At 42.9% G+C, this 23,587-nt stretch overlaps 1 protein-coding gene across 2 annotated transcripts in view; it reads right to left on the bottom strand.

Annotated features, from left to right (window-relative positions):
* The window catches only part of LOC116932705 (nucleolysin TIAR), a 55,855-nt gene that overhangs the window by 30,073 nt on the left and 2,195 nt on the right, over positions 1-23,587 (bottom strand). For both annotated transcript variants that reach the window (XM_045180227.1, XM_045180228.1), the window contains exon 4: positions 15,772-15,867. In XM_045180227.1, the coding sequence (XP_045036162.1) occupies positions 15,772-15,867 (96 nt within the window). The remainder of the gene's footprint in view (positions 1-15,771; positions 15,868-23,587) is intronic.

The raw sequence follows: 23,587 nt of genomic DNA, 5'->3' as shown, positions 1-23,587 counted from the left end.
CATCACGGGCAAAACGAAACATGTTGTGTTTTTAGATTGAGGTGGAGAGCAACAAGAGCAGACAGAGAGTGCCGAAGGGCACCAGCTTTAGGCAAAGGTGAGTGCGCTCTCTAACTACTCCAATTTATTTTTCGCCAGATAACGAGAGAACAACATCCAACAACGGCAGCGCACGCTGCGGGAGAAAAGAAAACAAAATCGGACACGAGCAAGAGCTCGTTATACACCGATTTATTCTTTCTCAACTGCGAAACAACAACAACAAATTGAAGTTTTTTTGTTTTTTTTTAAACTTACAATTCAACTTTGTTTTCTTTTTTAATTTTTAATGAATCGTTAAATGTTCAGTTAACTTAAATTTCGCCCATCGGAGGCTAAACGAAATCAAATCTTAAAAAAGAAAAAATCATAACGGCAGCTCGTGAAATGACATCACCAATTGATTATCGTCAGCGTTACGTAACCCCGTTTTCTTTTTTTTCTGCATAAATAAATAAGCGCTAATCGAAATGTAAAATAAAAATAATAAAAAAACACCCCGGCAAATTTAAACCTGAAGAGTTTAAACGTATCGCGCAGTTTACGGTACGTCTCGGCCCACACTTTCGCAAACTGTTGGATGAATTCAAATCAATTTTCGATGGCTTGCGCGCAACTTGCCTCGTTAAAAAGGCAACGCCAGTTCGGCATCGAAACCGTAGAGAAAAGCGAGAGCCAGGGGGAAGGGCAATAGACTCTTAATCAGTTCTCATAGCAAACTTTCGACTCTTCTCTCTCACCCTAGATCTCGACTCACGCGCGCCCGCGATGTGTGTAATATGCAAACAACAAGGGAACACCGAAAACGCCCCGCAGAATAAAAAAAAAAATATATAATAAAAAATGCAAAACTTGGTGTTGAAGTTAAACTTTAGATTCTCTTGCAAACGGATATGAATAAGATCGACGAATCAGAAAGGAAAAGAAGAAAAAAAAAAACTGCACGCTGCACATTCATTCTCTTCTTGCCAATCAGAAATCATAAAAATGGATCGATCGGGCAGGGGCTGGGGTTCCGAAAACTTTAGCAATTGAATATTTTCCATTTCAAAAATTAAATAAATCAAAAGGAAAAAAAAAAATATTATCCAAAGTTAGGATCTTCTTTTGTGTTATTCACTTCCTGCACGCACACACACACACACACCCTTTTCTACGCATCATCCAAGTTGATTAACTATTGCGCATGAGAGAACCTAATTAAATATGTAACATCGAGCGCCAATTATAGACCGGGGCGTAGGCAAGAACTAGGCAACCAGTTGGAAAAAATATTGATGGGTTAATGGGAAGGGAGGGGGGGGACCAGGTGAACTCCTCTTCTCCACGGCTGACGCCAAAAATCCAACAATAAAACGATTCAAAAGATTTTAAAAAAAAGAGACATACGTCAAATATTACACAAAACTTGTCAACGGTGTGCAAAACGATATCGATTTCGCTCCACTATCAAAACGTAACCACCGCTTGCCAATTCATCAATTCGTAGGGGGAGGGCTAATAATCAACGAAAGAAACCCCCCCACATCCCCGAACTTGCGGATTTTTTACTTTCTCCGGCAACGTTGTGCATTCCAGGAAAAAAGCTGGCGACGAGGGATAGAGACTATTGCCGCAAACGCTTTACACACAAACGCGCGTGCATTGTGTCACGCAGTGCGGCAAGAGCTTAAAATACGGAGATGGGTCGACGACGCCCAGCCATGCCATTCAGAATCGTTTCCCGTGATGAATAGAGATCAGCTCCCCCCCCAACACACAGACAGAGAGCTCGCCATAACATAACTTTAGACTCAATTGAATAGAGAGAGAGAGAGAGAGAGAGCGCGCTTGTCTCGGCCGAGGCCAAGTTTCGATCTTCTAGCCTTTGCTCAGATATACCGTCTGTACGGCCATATCCTGCTCATTTGCATAACAAAGTAAACAAAAAAATTATGTTTCCATCTACATTCTTTTTTTTTGAATTATTATTATAGAGAAACGGGTAAACTTTCATGCAAATGTTTCTTTCAAACTTGATGCAACTTGTCGTGTGTGTGTGTGCGTATAATATCGATCGGCGGGACAAGACCTTAAAAACGCATAAGAGACACGGCCGAAAATGAATAACACGGCAATGTGCAATATATGGCAGCAGCAGCAGCTGCAACTAACAAGTGGGCGTGATGCGTTACCCCTCCTCCTCCCGCCTGCCTTCCTTGATGAAATGGAAAATACTACACACACACACACACACATATATATATACATGTACGTATGTGTGTATAGTTTCGACGTTGACTACGTTGCCACCCTATTTTCGCGTTCTAGTCTGTTAAGTATTCAAGGTAGCGTCGGTAGAGTTACATAAAAAATGGGGGGAGTGGGGGCTCCCGTTCGTGACACGATAACGCGTGCACGCGAGCCGACAACGACCAAAGAAATAAACACTTTCATATTTATTTATTTTTTCCTTCTTCTTCTTCTTCTCTGAATACACAACGGATGATTTCTAAAATAAAAAAATATAAAAGCGATGAATAGCGTTCGAAAAATGGGAATTTTATATATCCCGGACGACGTTGACGACGCGTGCAAAAAAGAAGAAATAGAAAACACAATTGAAATAAGATGAAAATAAAAATCAGACATGTTTCCGGATCGTTAGTCGAGTATAATCAATCAACAGGTCGTTGAGAACAATCGACACGTATATGTATATCGATCTTAGGTCTATTATAGCGACAAACACATTGGCCCCCTGTCGGCCATGAATAATTGATCAAGTTTCCTCCCCCCCCTTTTTTTTTTAAATGGCCCTTTAATGTCGGAAAATTGCCATCCCTTATTACGGCCATGAACTCCACAAAAAAAACAAAAAAAAAAACTCTCTTTGCTGGCCCGTTTACGCAGTAAACACATGTCATAAACGCAATGGGTGGGCGAGTCATAGCGCGTGAAACGGCGTTCGCTCTCCAAACTAATTTCGTCGAGTTGCGTAAACCGGGGCAAACAAACGACGCAGAAAAACAAAATTGAAATCAAATAGACTAAAATAATTTTCAAAATCAAAAAAAAAAAAAAAAAAATGTCAAAATGCGGCAAATTCAAACCGGTTCTGCCTCGCTTCTGCCAACCCATCAAGCCTTTTTCCGATCTGTCAATTCAATCTCATTTCAAAGTTCACCCACCCACCGACCCGCTGTACTGGTACAACTACCACTCTCATTTCCTCCTCCTCCTCCTCCTCCTCCTGCCCTTTCAACGCTAATCTTTGCATCTGCGACAGCCATTCGGCTGCTAGTACGCGCCTCCACTCCGCACACTGTCTGTGTGTGTATTCATTTCCAACGGATGTTTCTTCTCCGCCCCGTCTTTCCGCCAGATTGGCCACGACGGATTACATCAAACGCTTCGATTCTCTTGTCTCTTCTCCCCTCCTCCCTACTTTATATCTCTCAGTGTGTCGTTTCTTAAACACACACACACACACACACACACACACACAGACTACATGGTGGATGTAGTGTACTGTGTTATGCTTTTCGTTTAGATTGACCAACCCCCCCCCACGTTCTCGTCCTACTTGGGTAGCACATTAGCGAATAGCGCAACAACAAAATGGGCCATTAGATAATATCACGTGACAGACTGTAAGAAATCGGCCAGACTCTGAACATATTAGCATAACAAATCAAAGCTAAAAAAAAAATAAAATCAAAAAAATCAAAATTATTTGTTGATTGACCGACATACGTACAAAAACCCCCTCTGCCCCTGTTGTGTACCCCCATCGCACGTTAGGGAGCCGGAGCTGCTAGTCCCGCGGGAGTGGGCAGGGTTTAAAACAAAACAAAAAAGAAAGCAACAGTCGTGTTTCAATTTAGATTGATTGAATTAAGGTGTAACATCAGCGGGACTCCACCCCTTCAACAAAGGTCGTTAACAAACACGTCAACGTTTTTCAAACATCCTAATGCCTCCTTCATCTCTCCTTCCTTTTCAGCACCCAAAACATTGATCTTCTCTCCCCCCCTCCCCCGTCTCCATACAACAACAAAAAAAAAAAAACCACATCAAACAAAAGCTCCGAAAGCCCCGAGAAGAAAAATAAACGAATAAATAAAATTTAAAGTAAACTAACTCGAATGGGTATTCAAAAATAAAATAAAAAAATCCCGGCAAATATTATGACACACTTCACACGCCATCGGCTCATTTTCTCCGGAAAAAAAAAAAACAACAAAAAAACTCGTCAAACAAACGAAGCTTTTCTCAAACGTGTCGACATGCATATCCTAGTTGAGCTCCGCCCCTTCTCTCGCCACTCATCAAAAGCGTGCTGCGTGTTACATGGCCACCCCACCTCAGCCCACCTTGAAAATAAATAAAATCTAAAACTTTTCTTGCCATGCAGCACCTTGCGAGCAAAAAACTTGCCACTTTCTCTCTCGCACAATTCAACGTCCATCCCGTTACCGTACCACATACGAGGCGTCGATAAAAGAATTAATAGTTTAGGGGGAAAAAAAAAAAAAAAACGGAAATAGGACGTTAGCCATCGCACAGAGAATGGCATTGTTGAAATCGTTCACGAGCTGAAACGCCACGATAAAGAGAAGGGGGGGGATGCCTTTAGAGAAATAGCCCAATACCGACAAAGGCCGTGAATCTGCATACCAAAAAAAAAAAAGGTAAATAAATTCAAAAAAGGGGAGAAAGTTTAAACTGTAAAAGAGAAAAACTACCGACATTATATTCATCATTTGGCTTTTGTTTTGTGATAAAATGGGGGAGGGGTGGGTAGGTGTGTGTGTGTGAAAATCGATCCATTGACCTGGCCTATCCATCCGACAGAGCGTGCAAAGAATATTCAACAGGATTGCCGATATCCCGAGCTCTCCCTTTTCCAAGCCGCCGAATAAACACACACACACACACACACAAAAAAAAAAAAAAAAAAAAAAAAAAAAGAAAAAGGCAAATTTCATATGCAAATGACGGCGGTAAGGGAGCAAAGGCACAGTAGCATACACACGTTTTTTTTTTGTGTGTGTGTGTGTGTGTGTGTTCCTCCAGCGTTAGAGTGCCGAAGCGCATCTCCACTTTGAATAATTTAGGTTCGCCTTAACTAGACGACTTGCTGCCTCATCTCTTAAACACGAAATAAAACGGGAGCGGGTAGGAAGACGCAACGAAGGAATGGCGAGCCCATAGGCAAAACAAGAGCAAACCCCCCCTAAACTTGAATCAATGAATGTCACCCAATCATTGGGCAATCAAAAAAAAAATAAAAAGCCAGTCGGAGAGAGCGAGAAAAATAGGACCAAGACATTATCAAACCCGCCGCTAAACAAAAACAAAGGCATCTGTCAAATGTCGTGTAGAGAACAGAAACAAAAGCGCATCAAAATGCGCCTCTCGTTTCTCTCTTCACCAAAGAGAATCGCATTTTCGCCTGTTTCAAAGCAAAAGGCAAAAAAAAAGGAAAAAGAAAAGCGAAACAAAAATAAATCAAAAATACAAAAAATACGACACGATAAGACGAAACCATTATTGCGATAAGCGGCTTTTCTCCTTCAAAGAGAGTCCCAGCCTCCACCAGAGACTCATCCGAAAGAAGAAGAAGAAAAAGAGAAACTTTTCGATTCGTGATCAATTCATTTCGCTTTTCCTTTTATTGGTTTTCTCGTCTCGTTGACGCAAAAACATCGCAACATCAACGGTGCACAGTGGCACACTCGTTCGTCAGTGAATCGCATCGAAATAAGATGATTGGCGTCAACTTAACACCCTCTCCTTTTTACACGATGCACCAAAGGCTCTTCTTCTTCTTTCTTCTTTCGTTTCATTTTCTTTTCTTTTTTTTTGCATTTTATCTAGCCACGCTTCCTTTGTTATCCAGAGTTTGGAAAGCTTGTTAAAGAGCGACACACACACACACAAGAGTGGCGGATAGATGGAAATAAAAAAATGGGGAATTTTCTTCTCTTTGACAGACATTGTCAAACTCTTTTTAAATAAGAAAAAAAGGGAAAAAGGAAAAAAAAAATGAAATACAAAAAGGTGAAAAGAAAAATATTCAATTCGTGTAGACAGGCATCTCGTTATGGGACGCCAAGTGTGACGTCATTTAGAGCTTCAAACAACCCTCGTTAATTACGAAAAGTCAAGAGGAGGTGATCAACTGGACCTTTTCTTTTCATTATTTCGTTCGCTTCATCAATCCCGATTTTGCCTTGCCCCTCCTCCAACTCGTCTTAAAATTGATACATCCCCTGTCACCCTCGAGTTAAACAAATCACACACACACACACACACACACAAAAAATCGAATCAAACAAAAACAAGTTGAGAGATGTAGTGTCGGTGCTCATCGAAATGCTCATCCGTTAAATGGAATAGGGCGGACAAGGACCAAGGAGCGCAAAAAAGAAAAACGATGACACAAGAGGTCGTGTCTACACTGCCTCGTCAGCTGTTTCCCATCCACGGAATCCATCACGCTAATGAACGAACGGACGGGGGGAACACAAAAAAAAAAAAAACTCGAGTAGAGAACGAAAGAGATCGAGAGAAAACGCCATCATCATCATCATCTTCCTCATGGCCAACAACAAGAGTTGTAACATTTCTGCCTATTTTCCACCTCAACAACAACAACGACATCTACAATTCCCCATTTTTTCGTTGTTGTTATGCCTTTCATCTTTCCTCTTTTTCTCCTTCTTCTGTGGAATAAAAAACGCACGTTATAACGTTGCACTCGCTTGTACTGTTGCTCTTGTTTGTCGATTGGCTTGTCTGTGTACGAGCAAGTGCCAAGTCTCGACGGACTACAAAGTGAAAAGAGGCCCCCCGAATAAAAAAAAATAAATAAACAAATAAATAAATAAAAAGAAATAAATAAGAAAAAAAAAAGGAGAATGGAAGGGGAGGAAAGATGAGATGGCAATAATATAGCGGGAAGTAAACAGCATCCGCCACGCACACCAACAAAAAAGAAAAAAACGAACGAAAAAAAAAAGGGAGGGGTGTGTGTGTGTGTGTGTGTGTGTAGACTGTAGAGTAACAGTAGTAGTGTAGCCCAGAACAAATAAAAGACAGATAAAGGAGCCATTGAATCGATCCGGCAACAGCTCTACAGTACGCGCAAGTCTCTCTCTCTCTCTCTCCCACCAAACACAATCAAACATAATGGGCGGACGGATGGATGCACGGACGAATAGACGGACAGATGGATGAATACATGGAAAACCAAAACATTTCCTTCTTCCTTTTTCTTTTTCAAAACTCTCCCCTTCCCTCCCTAGTAGATTCTTCTTAATTTTAAAAAATAAAATAAAAAATTGTTATACCAAACTATAACTTGTCTCGACTTGTTCCAATGCCTTCAGGTCCCGCAGCCCAGTCAAAGCGTACTGGAAGATGGGGCAAGCAAGAGGCCGTTACGAGTAACACCCCCATCTCCCCCCTCCAACACCAACTAGCAAAATTTATTGATTGGCCTAGCAAAGTGCGTGCCAGCGTGTGTGTACCAGACTTAACCCTATTATTATCATCATCCTAGCACACAACACCCACCGCCAATCGTGCCCCCCATCACCGCCAATGGTACAAAGAAACGAAAAGTTGGAAAGCAGCTTGAGGCCTTTCCTTTTTCTTTTTTCTTCTTTCTTTTTACCCTTAGCCAGGCTGTTACGCTGTCGTTGCAACTACCCCCGGATGTACAGAGGGACGCCGGTTGTTGGCAATAATTCAGAGTGATGGATCTCTCTCTGGCCAAACACAAAACTAACAACAACAGCAGCAGCAGCAACAACAAGAGACGAGGGCCACAGTCTCTGCCAGTTTCTGTTTCGTTCAATATATCAAAACGAGTGTCATATGAAAACAAGAACAACAAATACATCTTGGCCGATCATCGTTTTCGTTTGCTTTTCTTTTTTTTTTCCCGACCGTATTTTCTCTGATGTATCGCTCAAAGACAACCACTTCTACTGTACAAGTACATCGGTCGAAGTTGGGGCGGGCTCTCAACGACCGGGTCCCGTTCCACTTTCTTCTCCTGCCATCCGCCATTTCGCCTACCGATTAAGACAGACGGAATGAGACGGTCGGCTGGATTCCATCATTTCCGCAACACAATAGTCGAATTGATGAGCGGACCCCGCATCGACCAACATCTCAAGAACAAACTCGAGAGGCCCAAAATATATTTTAAAAGAGAAATGAAAACGAGTAGTATGCGGCAGTCCACCGCTCCATTAATTTTCTAACCAACAATTCCCCTCCGTCCTCATCCTCACCCCACCTTCCCCCGCTCTACTAAAAGCTACGGTTACCACCGTACAAAGTATATCGATCTTCAACAAAGGATATAATAATCTACCTGCGAGCGTTACACAACAAAAGTGCGCGCGCGCGCGCGCATAAAACACGCACGTAGACAATTGAGAAGGCCAACAACACACGGACGGACGGACTGTTGTAACCAGTTCTTCCTCCAGGGTTCAACATATTTTTTTGTTTCAATGAAAGGGCCAGGAGCTGTTCGCTATTTGAATGGCAATACGACAGCGTGCCCCGGTTTTTTTTAGGGCGAAATCGATAATGGACCAACAAGCGAACCGATCAAGAGGCTCATCAACGCCTCAAGTCTTCATTATCCGACTCTCTTTTATGAAGGGAAAAATAAAGGGGAAGGGGAGCCAGATTCTTTCGCCTTGTTCGTTCGATAATTGGGACACCAGAAAAGTCGGTTAACGAAGCCCAAGCAGAAAATAAAAAAGGAAAAAGGACGAAGAAAATTAGACATCATAGAGAACATACACACAGACCAGATCGTTGGACGAATGCAATTATTTGATCTCCATTGAACTGCGATTTCTTCGTGAAGAAGTGGGTGGGGTGAGATGAAAAAAAAAAAATAAACTAGATTTAATACGACCCTGACAATCTAAACACAAACCTTATTGGATAGCATTGACCCGATTTCACGGCTGGAAATCAAACGAAAACAAGAACAAAAATAGCGGGCGAAAAGCGGAAGGGGCTGAGATTTCAACTAAAGTCAAAACGAAATAGCCACGCATCATTCGATGGATCTTTTTATATATCTAAAAAAAAGAAAAAGAAAAAAAGAAAACCGCATTTCAAATAGGAAAAAATAAAAAATTGAGAACGATGCCGATGCTTTTACGTGATTCAATTGTTGAGCATTTTCCCTTTTTTTTTTTTTTCCTATTTACAAACTCGCAAGTTCAAACTTTTGCTGCAGGGTGGAGAGACACACACAACAAAAAAACAAGGGAGGGGGATGTAGTATATTCTTTTTGAACCGATGATTCTTGTGACATCATGTCCTATCGAATTTGAATAAGTTCCATTATTCAAATGACAAGACGGATCTGGTACGGGCATCGCAATGCTACGCTAGAAATTGCATGGAAAAGATGCGATGCTCTTTGAATACATCTTCAAACTCAATTAGGAATGTCGACTCAACTTGCGACGGCCATCTGAGCGCACACACAAGAAAGAAAGAAAGAAAAAAAAAAAGATCCATCGTCAAAAAACAAAAAAAAAGAAAAGTAGAGGAACCCCCTCGTTGGACGTGTGATCAATACGGGATGAACCGAGCAGCTTAAGAAAAGAAAAAAATGTTCCATCGGGGTACAGTTAGAAGCCCGAGCCCGACGTTACAGGCCCAATCTAATCCCGTGTTTAACCGTCTCCGACTGGCAAAGACGAACCGTTGCAAGCCTCTTCGATGCCATTTAGAAACGATACGATAATCAACTTGCCTAGTTTTCCTCGTTTGGACAGTTACTTCTCTCCCCCTGCCCCCTCTCGCCCCATAGCAAAAAAAATAAAAACTTTATCCTCCCCCTTCTGCAGCCTCACGAACCCGCCTACATTCACGTCAATGTTTTTCGTTTTTTTTTTTTTATTACAATTTCTTTCAAATGAAAATGTACATCATCATCTTTGTCTTTGTGCTTATTGCTGTTTCGAGTCAAGTAGTTAACGACCAACACAGCTCAAAGGTCTAATATCATCTCGAAAAAATAAATAAATAGAAAACAAAAAAAAGGGGGGAGCATATGAACAACATCCGCACAAGTGGAGAGGGGAATGGAGAAGCAAAAGAAAAGAAACGGAAGAAGGAAAAAAAAAAGAGAAAGGTTAACTTGATCCAGTCTCATCAAGCAGAGTGGTACGGGGTAGCTTACAACTTTAACACACACACACATACACACACAGACATAAGAAGAAGATGGCGGAAAGTGAGAGGACCCACCGGAAATGTGCGCGACTAGCGACTCGCAATTGCACCTCACTCCACCCCTCCCGCCCATATTTTTTTTTTCCTTTTCTTTTTTTCTTGTTGCCTTCTTTATTTCATTCTCGTGTGACGTGCGACGTGAAACGCGTAGGTAAAGAGACAGAAGACGACTGATTGCGTTAGATGCTTGTCTAGCACCGAGACTGCACCGTCTACGCACCTACTTCATCCATCCATACATTTATCCATCCATCCATCCGAAACGTAAATAAGTAAATAGGCAAGAAAGAAGTAAAAAGGAAAATTCAGCAGATCACGTGCCACACACACACACACACACGCGGATAACGCAAAATAAACGAAACTTTGTTTCTTCTGTAGGTAACGGATTACCTTTTTCAAATAATCTCTAGCATAAAAAGCTTCACATTAAGAGCCATTCGAAACGACAACATTTTTCAAAAAAATGTGAGATTTAAAAAGAATAATAATAACGCAACTGTGGCAAGGAATTCGACGTCGTTACGTAAATCAAGTGGGGACGCTAATACGCACAATGTGCGTCTCGGTTGAATAAACAGCTCGACATTCGACGGTCAATCCTCATTTTCTTCAAAGGATAAAAAAAAAAATTAGATAAATATAAATCCAGCTCAAGATGCGCAGGATGAAAAGCCGGAACGCGGCACCCCCCCACCCAAAAAAGAGGCAGTCATCATTATATGAGACATAAGAAGAAGAAGAAAAAGAAAGACACAAGTCTAACCCTCGACCGGAATCGAATCAACCATTGAGAGAAGTACACACAGAGAAAGAGAGACATGCCGGAAAAAGGAACTGGAAACCATCCGCTCTTTCTTCTTCTTTTTTGCCTTCCACTTGTCTCTCTGTTTTCTTCTTTCTCTTTCCAGCCCCCCCCCACCTACTTTCAGTATCATCCAAAAATGACCCCGGCGCCCAAGAACCATCATCAAACTTTATATAATACGACAACGAGCGCGGTACATACACGCGTTGCATTCGCTCCCAAAGGCCATTCCGGTGCTTCTGTCTCTCTCTTTGTGCTCACGGGCGTCCCTCACTCAAACTCTACCCCACCCGGTTCATTAGATTACACACGCATACTACATACATTTTCTTTTCTTTTCTTTTTTTTTCTGTTACTCCCTAAAGATAAAAAAACCTGGACGGATCTCCTACACCGGCTGAGATGGAGGGGGGGAAGCACAGACAACTAATTGGACATATGATTTTGAATATATTAAAAAAAAAAGGGGGACGTTTTGTGTTTGGATGGCAGCAACTTGACCCTATCATAAAATCATAATAATAAAACGAAGCGCAATTATCAAGAGAGATTGACATCTCCCATTTAAGGCCGACATAACAAGACTCTCCTTTTGCCGATGGACAAAACAAACAAATAACAAACACGATCTGTCCACGGACAAATTCCTCGCATGACCGAAAGAGGACACAACTAACCCCCCCGAAGAAACGAATAGAACACGAAACCCGAAATCAAAAAAAAAAAAAATTGTTCTCGTTTGCGACAGCGTTTCGTTATTTGCATTTGTTTTTAATATTTCGTATTGTGATCGTTTGTTGCAGAGGGGGGAAACAGGAGGAAATAAGTTATGCGATCCTCTTTTGTTTCTTCTACAATTCTCTATGCTGCCGCTTACAGAGAGGCAATGATGGAAGCAGAGAGACTGCCGGCAAGCCCGAAATAACAAGACGCATCAATGTTTTGGTTGATGCTATTTTGACCGGCACACACAACATTTCCTTAACCCTCTCTCTCTGCAATGCTGATTCGACAGAGAAAAGGCACCCCCCACCCCCACAGTCCATATGACATGTTGTATTATCCCAAACGTCGTTGAACGCAAGCCTTTTGACAAAAAACAAAACAAAAATCAGAAATAAAACAAAACTGTCACTGGGCAAGTCCGCTCAAAAAAAAAAACCCTCCCTACTTCCTCCTTCCCTCCCAAAGGAGGGGACACAATGAATTCGATTTGACGACGATGAAACGAGTCCCGCGGATGAGTTTAAAATAAAAAATAAAACAAGTAGGCCAGAGGGTATGGACTGCGTGGCCGAGATAAGACCGTCAACAGTCAACACAACAATTTCCAGGGGAGGGATTCAATGTTTCAAAATGTCATCATGGCCAAAATAAAAGAGAAAGTCCCTTTTTAAATAAAAAAAAAAAAAAATGCGTTTTGACATTGGGAAAATGTGGGCGCACGAAAGAAACAAGTTGACGATGTATGACGCTTCATTAAGAGACGCTTCCCTCACTCTCTCTCGCCTTGTCGACTTTGCTCTGCCCGTTTTAATTCAATTCTACCCAGTTAACTCCGTCCGGCTTACCCTTTTCACGCGCCGTGCGGATATATACCGGAAGACGTTGCCGGTTCACAATATATATCCACACACACACACACACATGCAACGCACATAAAAAGAAGAAGAAGCCAAAGTCAAATCAAAAATCACGGAAGGGGGACCGCACAAAACCGTCGGCGATTGGCATCTTAATGAAAGTAAACGACCGCCATGCAAACCCCCCCAAAACCCCTCCGTTTGACTATTGGGCATTTTTTACTTTCTTGCGGCCGCCGGATAATCAAAAGTTACGGCGCCTACAACAATCCCCATAAAAATAAAAGGGGGGGGACACTAGTTCTTTATTCCGTTCCCACAGAAAAAAAAAAAAACTTTACGTAACAAGTTTTTCAAACACGATCGATGTCCTTCCCTTCTCTTTTTTTTTTATTATTATTATTATTCTCGAAGCTTTTCTCAACTCACGAATGTGTCTCTTATCCTTTTCCCCCAAACTTGATAAAGGGGGGGGTCAGACGACATGTCTTACAACCCGCAAGCCAAACACACAATTCAATCGTGCCCTCCATCAATTTAAAAACGAAAAATAATCAAATCAAATCAAACAAATAGAAAAGAAACAAAGAAAAAGTAACTAGGCATGACGTATGCAAATTTCAAGAGCTAAGCCGATTATCTACGATTTTTTTTTTTTTCAAACGAAACAAACAAACGAAATCACATTTCAAATCGGCTAGACATAAATTCTCCATCAAGCATCGACCACGAAAAAATCCCACTCCCCCTCTGCTTTAACTTGACCAACGTTCCGTTCGGGATTGGGGGGGGGACGAGTGAGCAAAAAAAAAAAAAAAGAGAGCGGGTTGAAAACACGCAACGCTTACACGCCGAGGAGGTTATAAACTCTTACGACGACGTTACGTGTGCGTCCTTCCCCCCCACCAACAAAAAGTTTCAGGGTCCAGCCCCAATAAAAGAAAATCAAATATCAAAAATAAAGTTGTACGCAAAAAAACAAAACAAAAAAAATCCAACCCTCTTCTTTCGAGAGTTTACGACCCCCCCCGATCTATTCTTCCACTCCCTTCCTTTCTATTTTATTTTTTTTTAATTCTCATCATTCAGGTGTGTGTGTGTGTGTGTGTGGCACTGGAACAATTTGGAAAGAAAAAAAGGGGGGCCCGGTGGCCGCAAAGTGGTTATCGTTGGAATCACGCGTGACAAAGAGCCGTCAAGAGGCGCCCCTTTGCGAACATGCGCCAACTGGACACAAACTGTTTAAAGGCTGGACAATTCTTTTGTTTATGTTTTTTTTTTCGTGTGTGTCTCTTTCGTCGCATCCAATCAAAAAAAGAAAAGAAGAAGAAGAAGAAGAAAGAAGAACGACAACAAAGATTGGTGTTGACAAATGGTCCGGCGTGAAATGAATTCGCATTTGCTTGCCGCATACAAACAGCAGAGAAAACAAAAAAACAAAAAAACAAAACGAGTAGCGACATTATGAAGAAAGATTGCACCCCCTATAAATCATGGAAATGAACTGGAAACGGATGCCGACAAAGAAACGGCCCACTGGGCAATAATCTACTCTCTCCCCCCCCCTTCCCCCTACCCCACCTCTTCCTCCCAGTGATTGTGTGATTTATTTGGCCTTTTTCCTCCCCATTTTTGTTTAGTTTTTTTTATATTTTGCTTTGTTTTGCCATTCTTTTGTCGTTAGTTGCCTGCGTGACTCTGCTCCCACCCCCCCATCTCAGGCTTTGATCAAAGTTGAGTATAACTGAGAGCCCAAAAACGAAAAAAACAAAACAAAACAAAACAAAAACTTGATATAGTTTGCAGTATAGAAGGCCTTTTCGCTCGAGTTGAGCTCAATCATACATTCCGCGAAGCGTACGGTCAGGACCAAAGTACACGCCGCACGTACTCTACAATTGTTACATCCTCCACAGAGTTGCATTGCGACGGATATTCGTACGCCATCAAAAGAAAAGAAAACAAAACACGGCACACAAAGTCCAGAAGGGACGGGAAAAACCATCGTATTAGTTTTCTTACTAGTCCGCCTAACACACACACACACACACGGGGGGGCCCAAGTGAGTGGAGGACGATTTAAAAAGAAAAAGAAGAGAAAGATTAGCCCGCAGGAATCATCAACAACAACATGCCACTTGTACAACTATGACTAGCATTCGCCCTACATTCTCTGCTGCTTCGAGTTGATTAGAGAGCCTTAGCTCTTCTAACTTTCCTGCTGAAAAAAAACAAACAAACAAACAAACAGACGCAGATGGGGGGGGGGGAGGATGGGCAACTACTAAAATACAACATCCGCAGTGACAGTCCATCGCGCTAACGCTAATCAACGTCTGCTATAAACGAACATTGCGGAGGAGCGGGAGGAGAGGGGCGGGGGGAGGCGGGCCAATAAACGTCTACATTGTCATCGTCGTGAATAATATATATTGACTTTGCGTCCCCTTGCATAAATGACATGTGTATGTGTACTCGGTTGGCATGGGCCGGAAAAGCTTTGCAACAGTCCTCGGCTAGTCAAGGATTTGTGCTTGTCACACAGCGCAACAAGACCGGCCCCTTTAATTGAACGAGATAATACATTTGAGATGATGCGGAGCTGGAGGGGGGTTCATGTCGGCCAAACTGCCACCGAAAACAGATAACGCCACTTAACAGCGTACACACACACACACGATGCACAACGCATCCATATAATTTGCCTAAGAGATATGCAAATGTGCGCGTTTTAAATAGGAACAAAATGATGGCGATGCGCCACTGATTTTGCATAGCGATGCAGAGAGTGCTGGATACAAAAGACCTGTCAACAGTCTTGCGGTTCATGTAATTATCATGATGATGATTGTCCACTTAACATGGGTACTAATGAAAACTCTGTTTTCACGAGTATCACAAACAACGACGGCCATCATAAAAAAAAACAAAAACAAAACGCCACGACAAACACACTTGTCATCTTGGCCCTTATCATCATTTTACCAACGAGATAGCTTGCCGTTGCAGATGTAAACCTCCCCCACCTCCCCCCTAAAAACAAAACAAGAAAGAGAAAAAGAGTTAGGACTTACCCTCCCCAAGCAGTTGCGCTTGTTCATGGCGGCCAACGCGGCAGCGGCTGAATGATGTTCGGCAAACTCGACAAAACAGTAGGGCTCGTGTCCAGGCTGCAAATAAAACAAAAGAAATGCGTTAATAAAACTAAGAAAAACAATCATCATCGCATTCCGTTTTTGTTTGATTTTAAACAAACGCGTTCTCAATCCAACATTAGTACACCCCCCCTCCGTTTCTCGTTTATGCTTCCGCTCTCGTCCCTGTACTTGCAACACGCAAGTGTACATGTACATACACACACACACACACATCGACCCCAAAATGGCGACGACATCGTTCCGCTTCCGCGCTCGTACGTTTATATCAAGCGACGGCCACGACTTGATGAGAAAAAAAGAAGGTGCAGCTTGGCTTTTCGGCAAAGGATCAAGACTATTACGTATGTTACGGATTCAATACCAGTGGGGGGTATATACGCTCCATATATATATGTGTGTGTATCCCATTTAGAGCCCCCCCCCCTCATACCGTCCTTCTACCTTCCCCACTGATCCATTGGGTGGGAAAGGCAGAGGCGGCCAAAGAGTTTGAGGAAACGACCCTTGAGAGACACATAGGGGATAGCGGACAAGATGGATCAAGCTGATGCCGAAATTGATCCGTCACAAAGGCTGGACGATAGCTTCTGATCAAGACAATATATACCTCGTATATATATATATTTATTCCCGTGACGTGTTATATAAGGATGCTGCAGACCGAACCAGCTGTTGGAAGGAGAGTGCAAAAGAGACGTTGTTAAAACAAAAAAGAGAGAGCAAACGGCTTGCGACTCTGCGTCAAATCCTCTTCTTCTTTGTGTGTGTGTGTGTATGTTATACGGCATGCATAACCTCTTTCCCCCTCCTCTATCGTGGAGGGTGAGGGGGGAGAGTCTTAGTCCAGGAAATGGAGCTGAATGGATCATGCGTGTAAATTGCATTTCCTTTCTCGATTCCGGACATGATCCCAATAACGAAAAAAAAAAAGAAAAGAGATGAATCAAAATCGTTTGTGGGGCGACCAAGAAAACGACGATTCAAACATCCGGGAATTGAATCAAACATTAAAAAAAAAAAAAAAAATTATTACCATAATTTCTTTTCTATAAAAATCGATAGTGAAGCCCCCCCACTCCACGTTAAACACCAACAACTCGTACATACATTTTTTTTGTTTTTCAAATTCTTTTAATAAGGGGGAAAAAGAAGAAAAAAAAAAGGGGAGGTACGACGCGTTGTACTCTATGATTCTTATGGAAGGAATAGTTGCCACTAAAGTTGTACGCGCCCACCTGACAAGGTTCCCACAGTCACACAGACGCACTCTAACAAACATCAAGTGGTCCATACAATTTTTCTTCGAAAAAAAAAAGAAAAAAGAAGGCCCCTATCCAACTTGGGTTTGATTGTCAGAGAACGATGAATCTTTAAAAGAAATTACTTCACCTTTAAAGCAGTGGGCAATGCACCCAAAAAACAAAATATCGACGTTACGCTTAACTCGTCTTTTTTTTACATACAACGACAAGCATCTCCTCCACCCATCTACGGGAATAATCCCACCCCTCAAAACGTTTTTTTTTTTTTAGACGCACTTTATTCGTATCGATTTCTCGCTTAAAAGAAGAAGAAGAAGAAGAAGAAGAGAGGTGACGGAATAAGGTGCGAGGTAGGAGATGGATGTTTAAATAATTCATCATCCATTGAACCGGTTGGTTGATGGTGTGTAGGAGGAGTGAGCAAAGGCGCCAAATTACGGCTAAGGTAATAACATACAACGTTGCCAGATGATACGGATAAGAAAAGAAAAAAAAAAAAAGGAACGTGAATTTTTGTGCTTCTTCTCGTGAAAGATCACAAGTGTATCGGCCGGGTTAGATCCTGCTTCCTTGAGAGTGTGGCCATCTGTCCGCTTCACGTGCCATTTCCCCTTTCTTTTCTTTTTTGTTTTTGTTTTCTTTTTCTTTCCTCTCACACATCATTTTGAACTCTTGCCGCTGTGTTTATTTATTTGTCTTTGTAAAGGTCTAGCCAACACGATGATGGAGAACCTTTCGCCCCCTTTTCGAGTGTGCGCAACAACCCGTGGAAAATGCCCATCGGCAGACAGCGCACGTCGTTAAACGAAACAAACTTGGCAACAGGTTTGTCGAGCGCCACTTTGTTCCATGATTTAAACCTCTCAAGACAGACAGGCAAAACAGAGAGAGAGAGAGAGAAACACGACTTGCGCCATATTTTATTCACGATGAAATCAACTGGTCAAAGTGGGCCAGTTCAAAACTTTTCATCCGTCTCTCTCTCTCTCTGCTTTGCAATCAAACATTTAAAAAAAAATAAAATAAAATAAATGTTAAATAAACCTATCTACGCACGCACGCACGCACCCCATCTATCGGCGATATTTCTCTTTTCCCCGTTGGTGGAAAAGGGACGGAAGAAAAAGAAAAGTATATTGAATTGGTGGCATTGACCTCCCACTGCTGTTCTCATTTCCTTAATTCTACATCAGTCGTGGCAGACATTAAAAAGGAAGAGGAAAAAAGCATAGGCATAAAAACAGCATTTCCTTATTCGATTCCAGCAGAGCCTGGAATTACGGATGCTGGCGCTCTTTCGCCGATGCCGCTGCATCTACTGAAATATTCAGTTTCATGTTTGTGACGTGAGAGTGCTCCCCAGTATCTCAACTTACTTCCACGTACGTTCGTCTTCCATAATATACATGGATTTCTCTTCCCTGTTCGCTACCCGATCACACACACACACACACACACGCAAAATAATAATAATAATAAATAAAAAAAAGGTAGAAATGGAAAAGAAGAGATCCTTCTTTTCCATGTTTAGCTTTACGTTAGGGATTCCTTCAATATTCAAGATCACAATTTCGACTCTTTCTACCATCCCAGAGGATATCAATCAACAATCTATTTTGTTGGCTGGCTTCTTCTTCTTCTCCTCTTGCCTTCTCTTTTTTCCCAGAGTGCAAACACGATTCCCACTCGATGCAATGACAGTATAAGGGGGGGGGGTGAGGTGTATGGGTGCATTAATTCTAGTGCATCGACAACTGAACAGTTAGAAAAAGGCACGCAATCTAGTGCGCCATCTTGTGATAATGTTATTAGACTTTACATTTTTTTTTTAATTTAAATAAAAAATGTAAAAATAATTCCTCTCAAAGGAAAAAAAGAAAAAAGCCGAAAGGAAATAACAGCAGAGCACCACTCCCATCACGCTATCAAGTCATCAAGTGTACACACCCGAAGAAAGAGAGGGGGAAAAAAAAAAGAAGAAGAATAATCTGACATCTAAAAAAAAAAAATTCAGTGAGGGGAGATGAGTATTTCGGACAACTTTGATATCCTGGATACACGGAAACCTGTCAAAAGTAACAACAATCTCGCTCCGAACAACAACAAAAAAATCTCCTCAAAAAATAAAAAGTAGAACTCGATTTTAGCCGATTCCGTTAACCTATTTGTTTGTTTTCCTGACGAATCGGCTAGGAAAAAAAAACAAAACAAACACGACAAAATATCTGCTCATACTTTGTAAACGAATTTCAATGATGAGACAACACAAAAAGATATGGCAAAAAAAAAGGGTGGATTTTCAAGATGGGAGAAATAATCAAACCAAATAAATAAGAAAGGAAAAAAAAAATAAAATAAAATAAATAAATATCGAGGATGGGCAGACAAGGAGGACGCGCAGATCAACATATAAATATTTAATGAGAAGTTGTTGTGGTATCCCACGAATAAGAGAAGGGGAAAAAAAAAATGGTGGACGCATAGCCTTGTTTGGAAAATAATAAAAAGGTAAAATGGTACAGCCACACACATCCATCCTTACTCATTCCTCGCGGATGTTGCAGTCTGTCAAAGTGCGTGGCCATTAGATTTGAATAATCGATAATTGAAGGAGTGGGGGGGGGGGGATACGAAGTAAGAAAAAGAAAAAAGATGGGAACAACCAAATTCCCTTCTCCATCTTCAACAACACACAAAAAAAGAAAAATCATAGATTTTGTATCAAAGTTTTTGTTCGTTTCTCGCATTAAACCCCCCAAAAAAAAAAAAATTAGCTGCTCGGCACAATAAATGAAATTCGGTACGATGGTCTTTAACGTCTCAACTGTACGGCCACCATCCGTCTATCAATTGAAATTGATCGGCTAGTTCATTTGTCGCCATCCGTGCGGCGTTGCCGAGTCGCCGGTTGGCTCTTCGTCAAAGACGGTGGCGGGCAAGACACGTCCGATGTATCGACCTTGGCCTCGACCTTGTCGAGTCGACATGAGGGCAGGTAAAGAATGAACGAGAGAAGAGGAGGACGGAGGAGGTGCAGCCGAAGGAGAGGATGCTGTCATAATGGCCGCTTGCCGGTTGATGGCCCTGTCGGAATAGCGTCGTATCGATGGAGCAACTTGCTTGGCCTTGCGCTTCCTAACGGTACGCCTAGTCTCGGTCACGACCGGCAGCGACGAAGACGAGGTGGCAGTTAGGTCTAGACTGGGCTTGTCGTCGGCCGCCGACGGAGCACCGGCAGAGGCCACTACGACGAACGGAGCGGCAACGCTGGCCCCCTTTTGCGGTACCGACGAGGTCAAGTCCGGCGGGCCAAAACCCGGAACGATGACCCTCGGAACGAGGTCAATCGATGGCTGTTCCACTCGCTCGTCAGAGCCATCGTCCAGAGACTGTTGCGCTTCCGGCTGGTTGAGCACTTGACGTTCGGGCACGACGTGAGACTCCAAAACGATGGGTTTCCTCATTTCACGAATGTCAGTCGACGGGTCCAATTGAAGCGCAACCGGCCGGCCAATCGGCGTGGGATCCTGTTGAGTCTGTACGTGAGCGTACGAAGCCGAATAGATGGGCGTCCATCCGCCATAGCTGACGCGGGTCGATCCGCCCGCCGTTTCCGAAACCAAGGCGGCTGGATGCGAAAAACTGGCAACGCCCAACGTGGACGTCTGCCTCTCTGGGCCACTCTGATGGGCCGCATGCCAATGAACTGGATTCGTTGCCGGCAACGTGTAAACCAGTTTGGGTTGTTGTTGTTGCTGTTGCTGTTGCGATTGTTGCGGCGCTGGAGACGGTGGCGGAGGACGGGCTGCCTGGACTACTTTAGTGGGCGCAACCTGGACAGCTGGAAACTGAACAGGTTTGTACGACGAAGGCGGCGGCGGCGGCGGTGGGGTCGCTTTGTAAACGAAGGTGGGAAGCGAGGGCGATTGAACTTGTTGGGGCGGTTTGATTTTCGTTATCGCCGTAACGGCTTCCACGGGTGGAAGTGGAGTAGGTGAAACGCTGGAAGAACGAGACGGAGGTTTGGGCAGGCGCGCCAGAGGGACGGGAAATGGGCCAGCAATGATTCGGCCGCCGGAGAAACCGGCCGCTTGCAGTTGGGGTTTCAAAAATTCTTGATGGGTCAGATAATCTGGAAGCAATTGGTGAGCCGACACGGTGGGTCGGTCGTCCTCATCGCGATCCGTCAGCGCGCTGAGAAAGCCCGGCTTTGCGAACGGCAATTTCCAGCCGTTTCGGCCGCCAAACGAGAAGCCATCGTCATCCGATCGCTTTTGAACGACGTTCAGAGGGCGCAAATTCTTGCCATCAAACGTGTAGTAGCCCACCGGTCGAAACGGACCCGCCTGACAAGTGGCCATCATCGCCAAAACGGCGCAAAAATAAACGACAGTCATGATAGGCTGAACGGAGCGCGGGCTTTTTTCAAATCAAACGATCGGTTCCGTCGATGGGAGCAGCAGCCCCTCCCCGAAAAAAAGAGAGAAGCGAAGTAACAGGATCGAACAGCTTCTTCTAGTTTCCTGGGTTCAAAGGGCTATTGGCGTGGGTTCAAAAATAAGTTGGCGATGTGGGAGCGGCCCGATTCCTACCGCAAAATACACACGATCGAGATGAAGTCACGCTCTTCTCACGATTCGCTTCCGCCTATGCGATTTCTCTTCTTCTTCTCCTTTGATTTCGTAAGTACAAAGTTCAAACAAAATAAAGTTTGGGGCTGTGAGAAACAAATGTTTGCAGCCGTAACCGGATGAAGCTCTCTCTCTCTGGTCCTTCCAGGAACGAACACACACACACACACACACACGCGCGCGCACACACACAACAAAAAGCCCCGCAACAAGAGATGAATAGCAAGATGAGGGGCAAAAAGAAAAGACAGTGTTGATAGAAACCGGTTTGCTCGGCGTACACACTAACAGCAATGTCGATGGCAAAGGAATGACTTCAACGAGCGGAACGACTCGACTTCTTATACGAGAAGAATACCTTTCGTACCTGCTGGCAATGGGTGAGCTCCTCCTCCTTTGCCAACAAGCCTTAAGAAGAAGTTCCCTGTTTAACTACTCGACAAAAAAAGAAGAAAAAATGGGGAGGGGGGACCTGGTTTGAGGAAAAAAAAATTCTTTTTGGGGTTTTTTTTTTGTCTCCTTGTCCTCCTCCCCCTTTATGAAACGATTGCAAACCAGAAGATCAACAGTGGAAAAAAAAAATAAAAAATAATAATCTTTACGACTTCTAGAGCACTGGCGATCCTTGGACCTCAATGGAAATCAGCACAATCAAAAAATAAATGTTTCCTCGGGTGATGTTCCATTAAAAAGAAGAAAACCAGATAAACACGCAATGGGAAACGATGTGGTTTGATCGGCCACACAAAATCACGGAAGGAAAAACAAAACATTAAAAAAAGGGAGGGGGGAAAAAACCTGAAGCTCTGCATCGGGTCAGTCAGTACATCACCTATATACTGTGTTATCTGAATTCTTTTTTTTTTTTTCTCTACCTGGCCATGGAATCCCACGATATGGTAACATTACTGACACACACACCTATAAGAGGGCAACGCGGAAGACACCACCGACAAGTTGACAGGTCTCCATAAATAAACGAGGCAAGGGTCAGCATAGCCTGCGGTCGCACCAGGTAAGGAAAAGTCTTTGGCAACAGAATACCTATCTAGTAGGCCATCGAACTGTAGGGGAACAGAAAGCTTTAAAAAATACAAAAAGGAAAAGAATTCGTTTTGCTACAACAACACAAAAATTTTTTTTTTTTTTAAAGACGCCGGAAGTGCGTTTGTATGGATCTTTCCATTAACAAAGTTAGAGCCAGAAAAATACAAAAAAAAAGAAGGGCATAATTTTTTGTTTCGCTGTCACTTGACTCGCAAAGCGACATCGAAAAGACACGAGGCTTTCGGCGAACACGCAGCGCAAAGTCAAAACGATGCGGAACAGGGATAAGAGCAGCGAGAAATCGAATCTGCATAGATCTGCTTCAATTTCCTAGTCACTTATGCAAAAAACGGTTGAGCGACTTAAAGTCAAGACCAATCGGCCAATCTATCCTCCTCTTTAGTTTCCCCCCCCCCTCTCGGGACTTAAGAGCGAGACGAGAGCGTCTACCGGGAAAGATATCGCGTTACAGTTTCATTCATCGTGCTCCAAGCCCCCAAAAAAAAATATAAAGAGAACACGCTCTCTCCTCTCCGACATCTCTAAATGTTTACCTCCATCAAAAAAGATTCACGACAAAGTGACATAAGAGGAAAAGCACACACACACAAAAAAAGAGGGGGGCAATTGCCATCAAAATGGTGCTCTAAAGAGCTTTACATAGAAATGAAAGCTAACTTTTTTTTTTTTTTAACCGTCAGCAGAGCAATCAACAAGCAGACAAGCAATCGTAAGGCCATTTCTCGCCTCCTACTGTCAACGAGACTAGGGTCACAATCTTTCTTTAGGGCA

This window comes from Daphnia magna, linkage group LG10 (assembly GCF_020631705.1).
Source record: "Daphnia magna isolate NIES linkage group LG10, ASM2063170v1.1, whole genome shotgun sequence".
NCBI lineage: Eukaryota > Metazoa > Arthropoda > Branchiopoda > Diplostraca > Daphniidae > Daphnia > Daphnia magna.
Note: the sequence above shows the minus strand (reverse complement) of the source record. Positions and strands in the feature narration are given on the sequence as shown.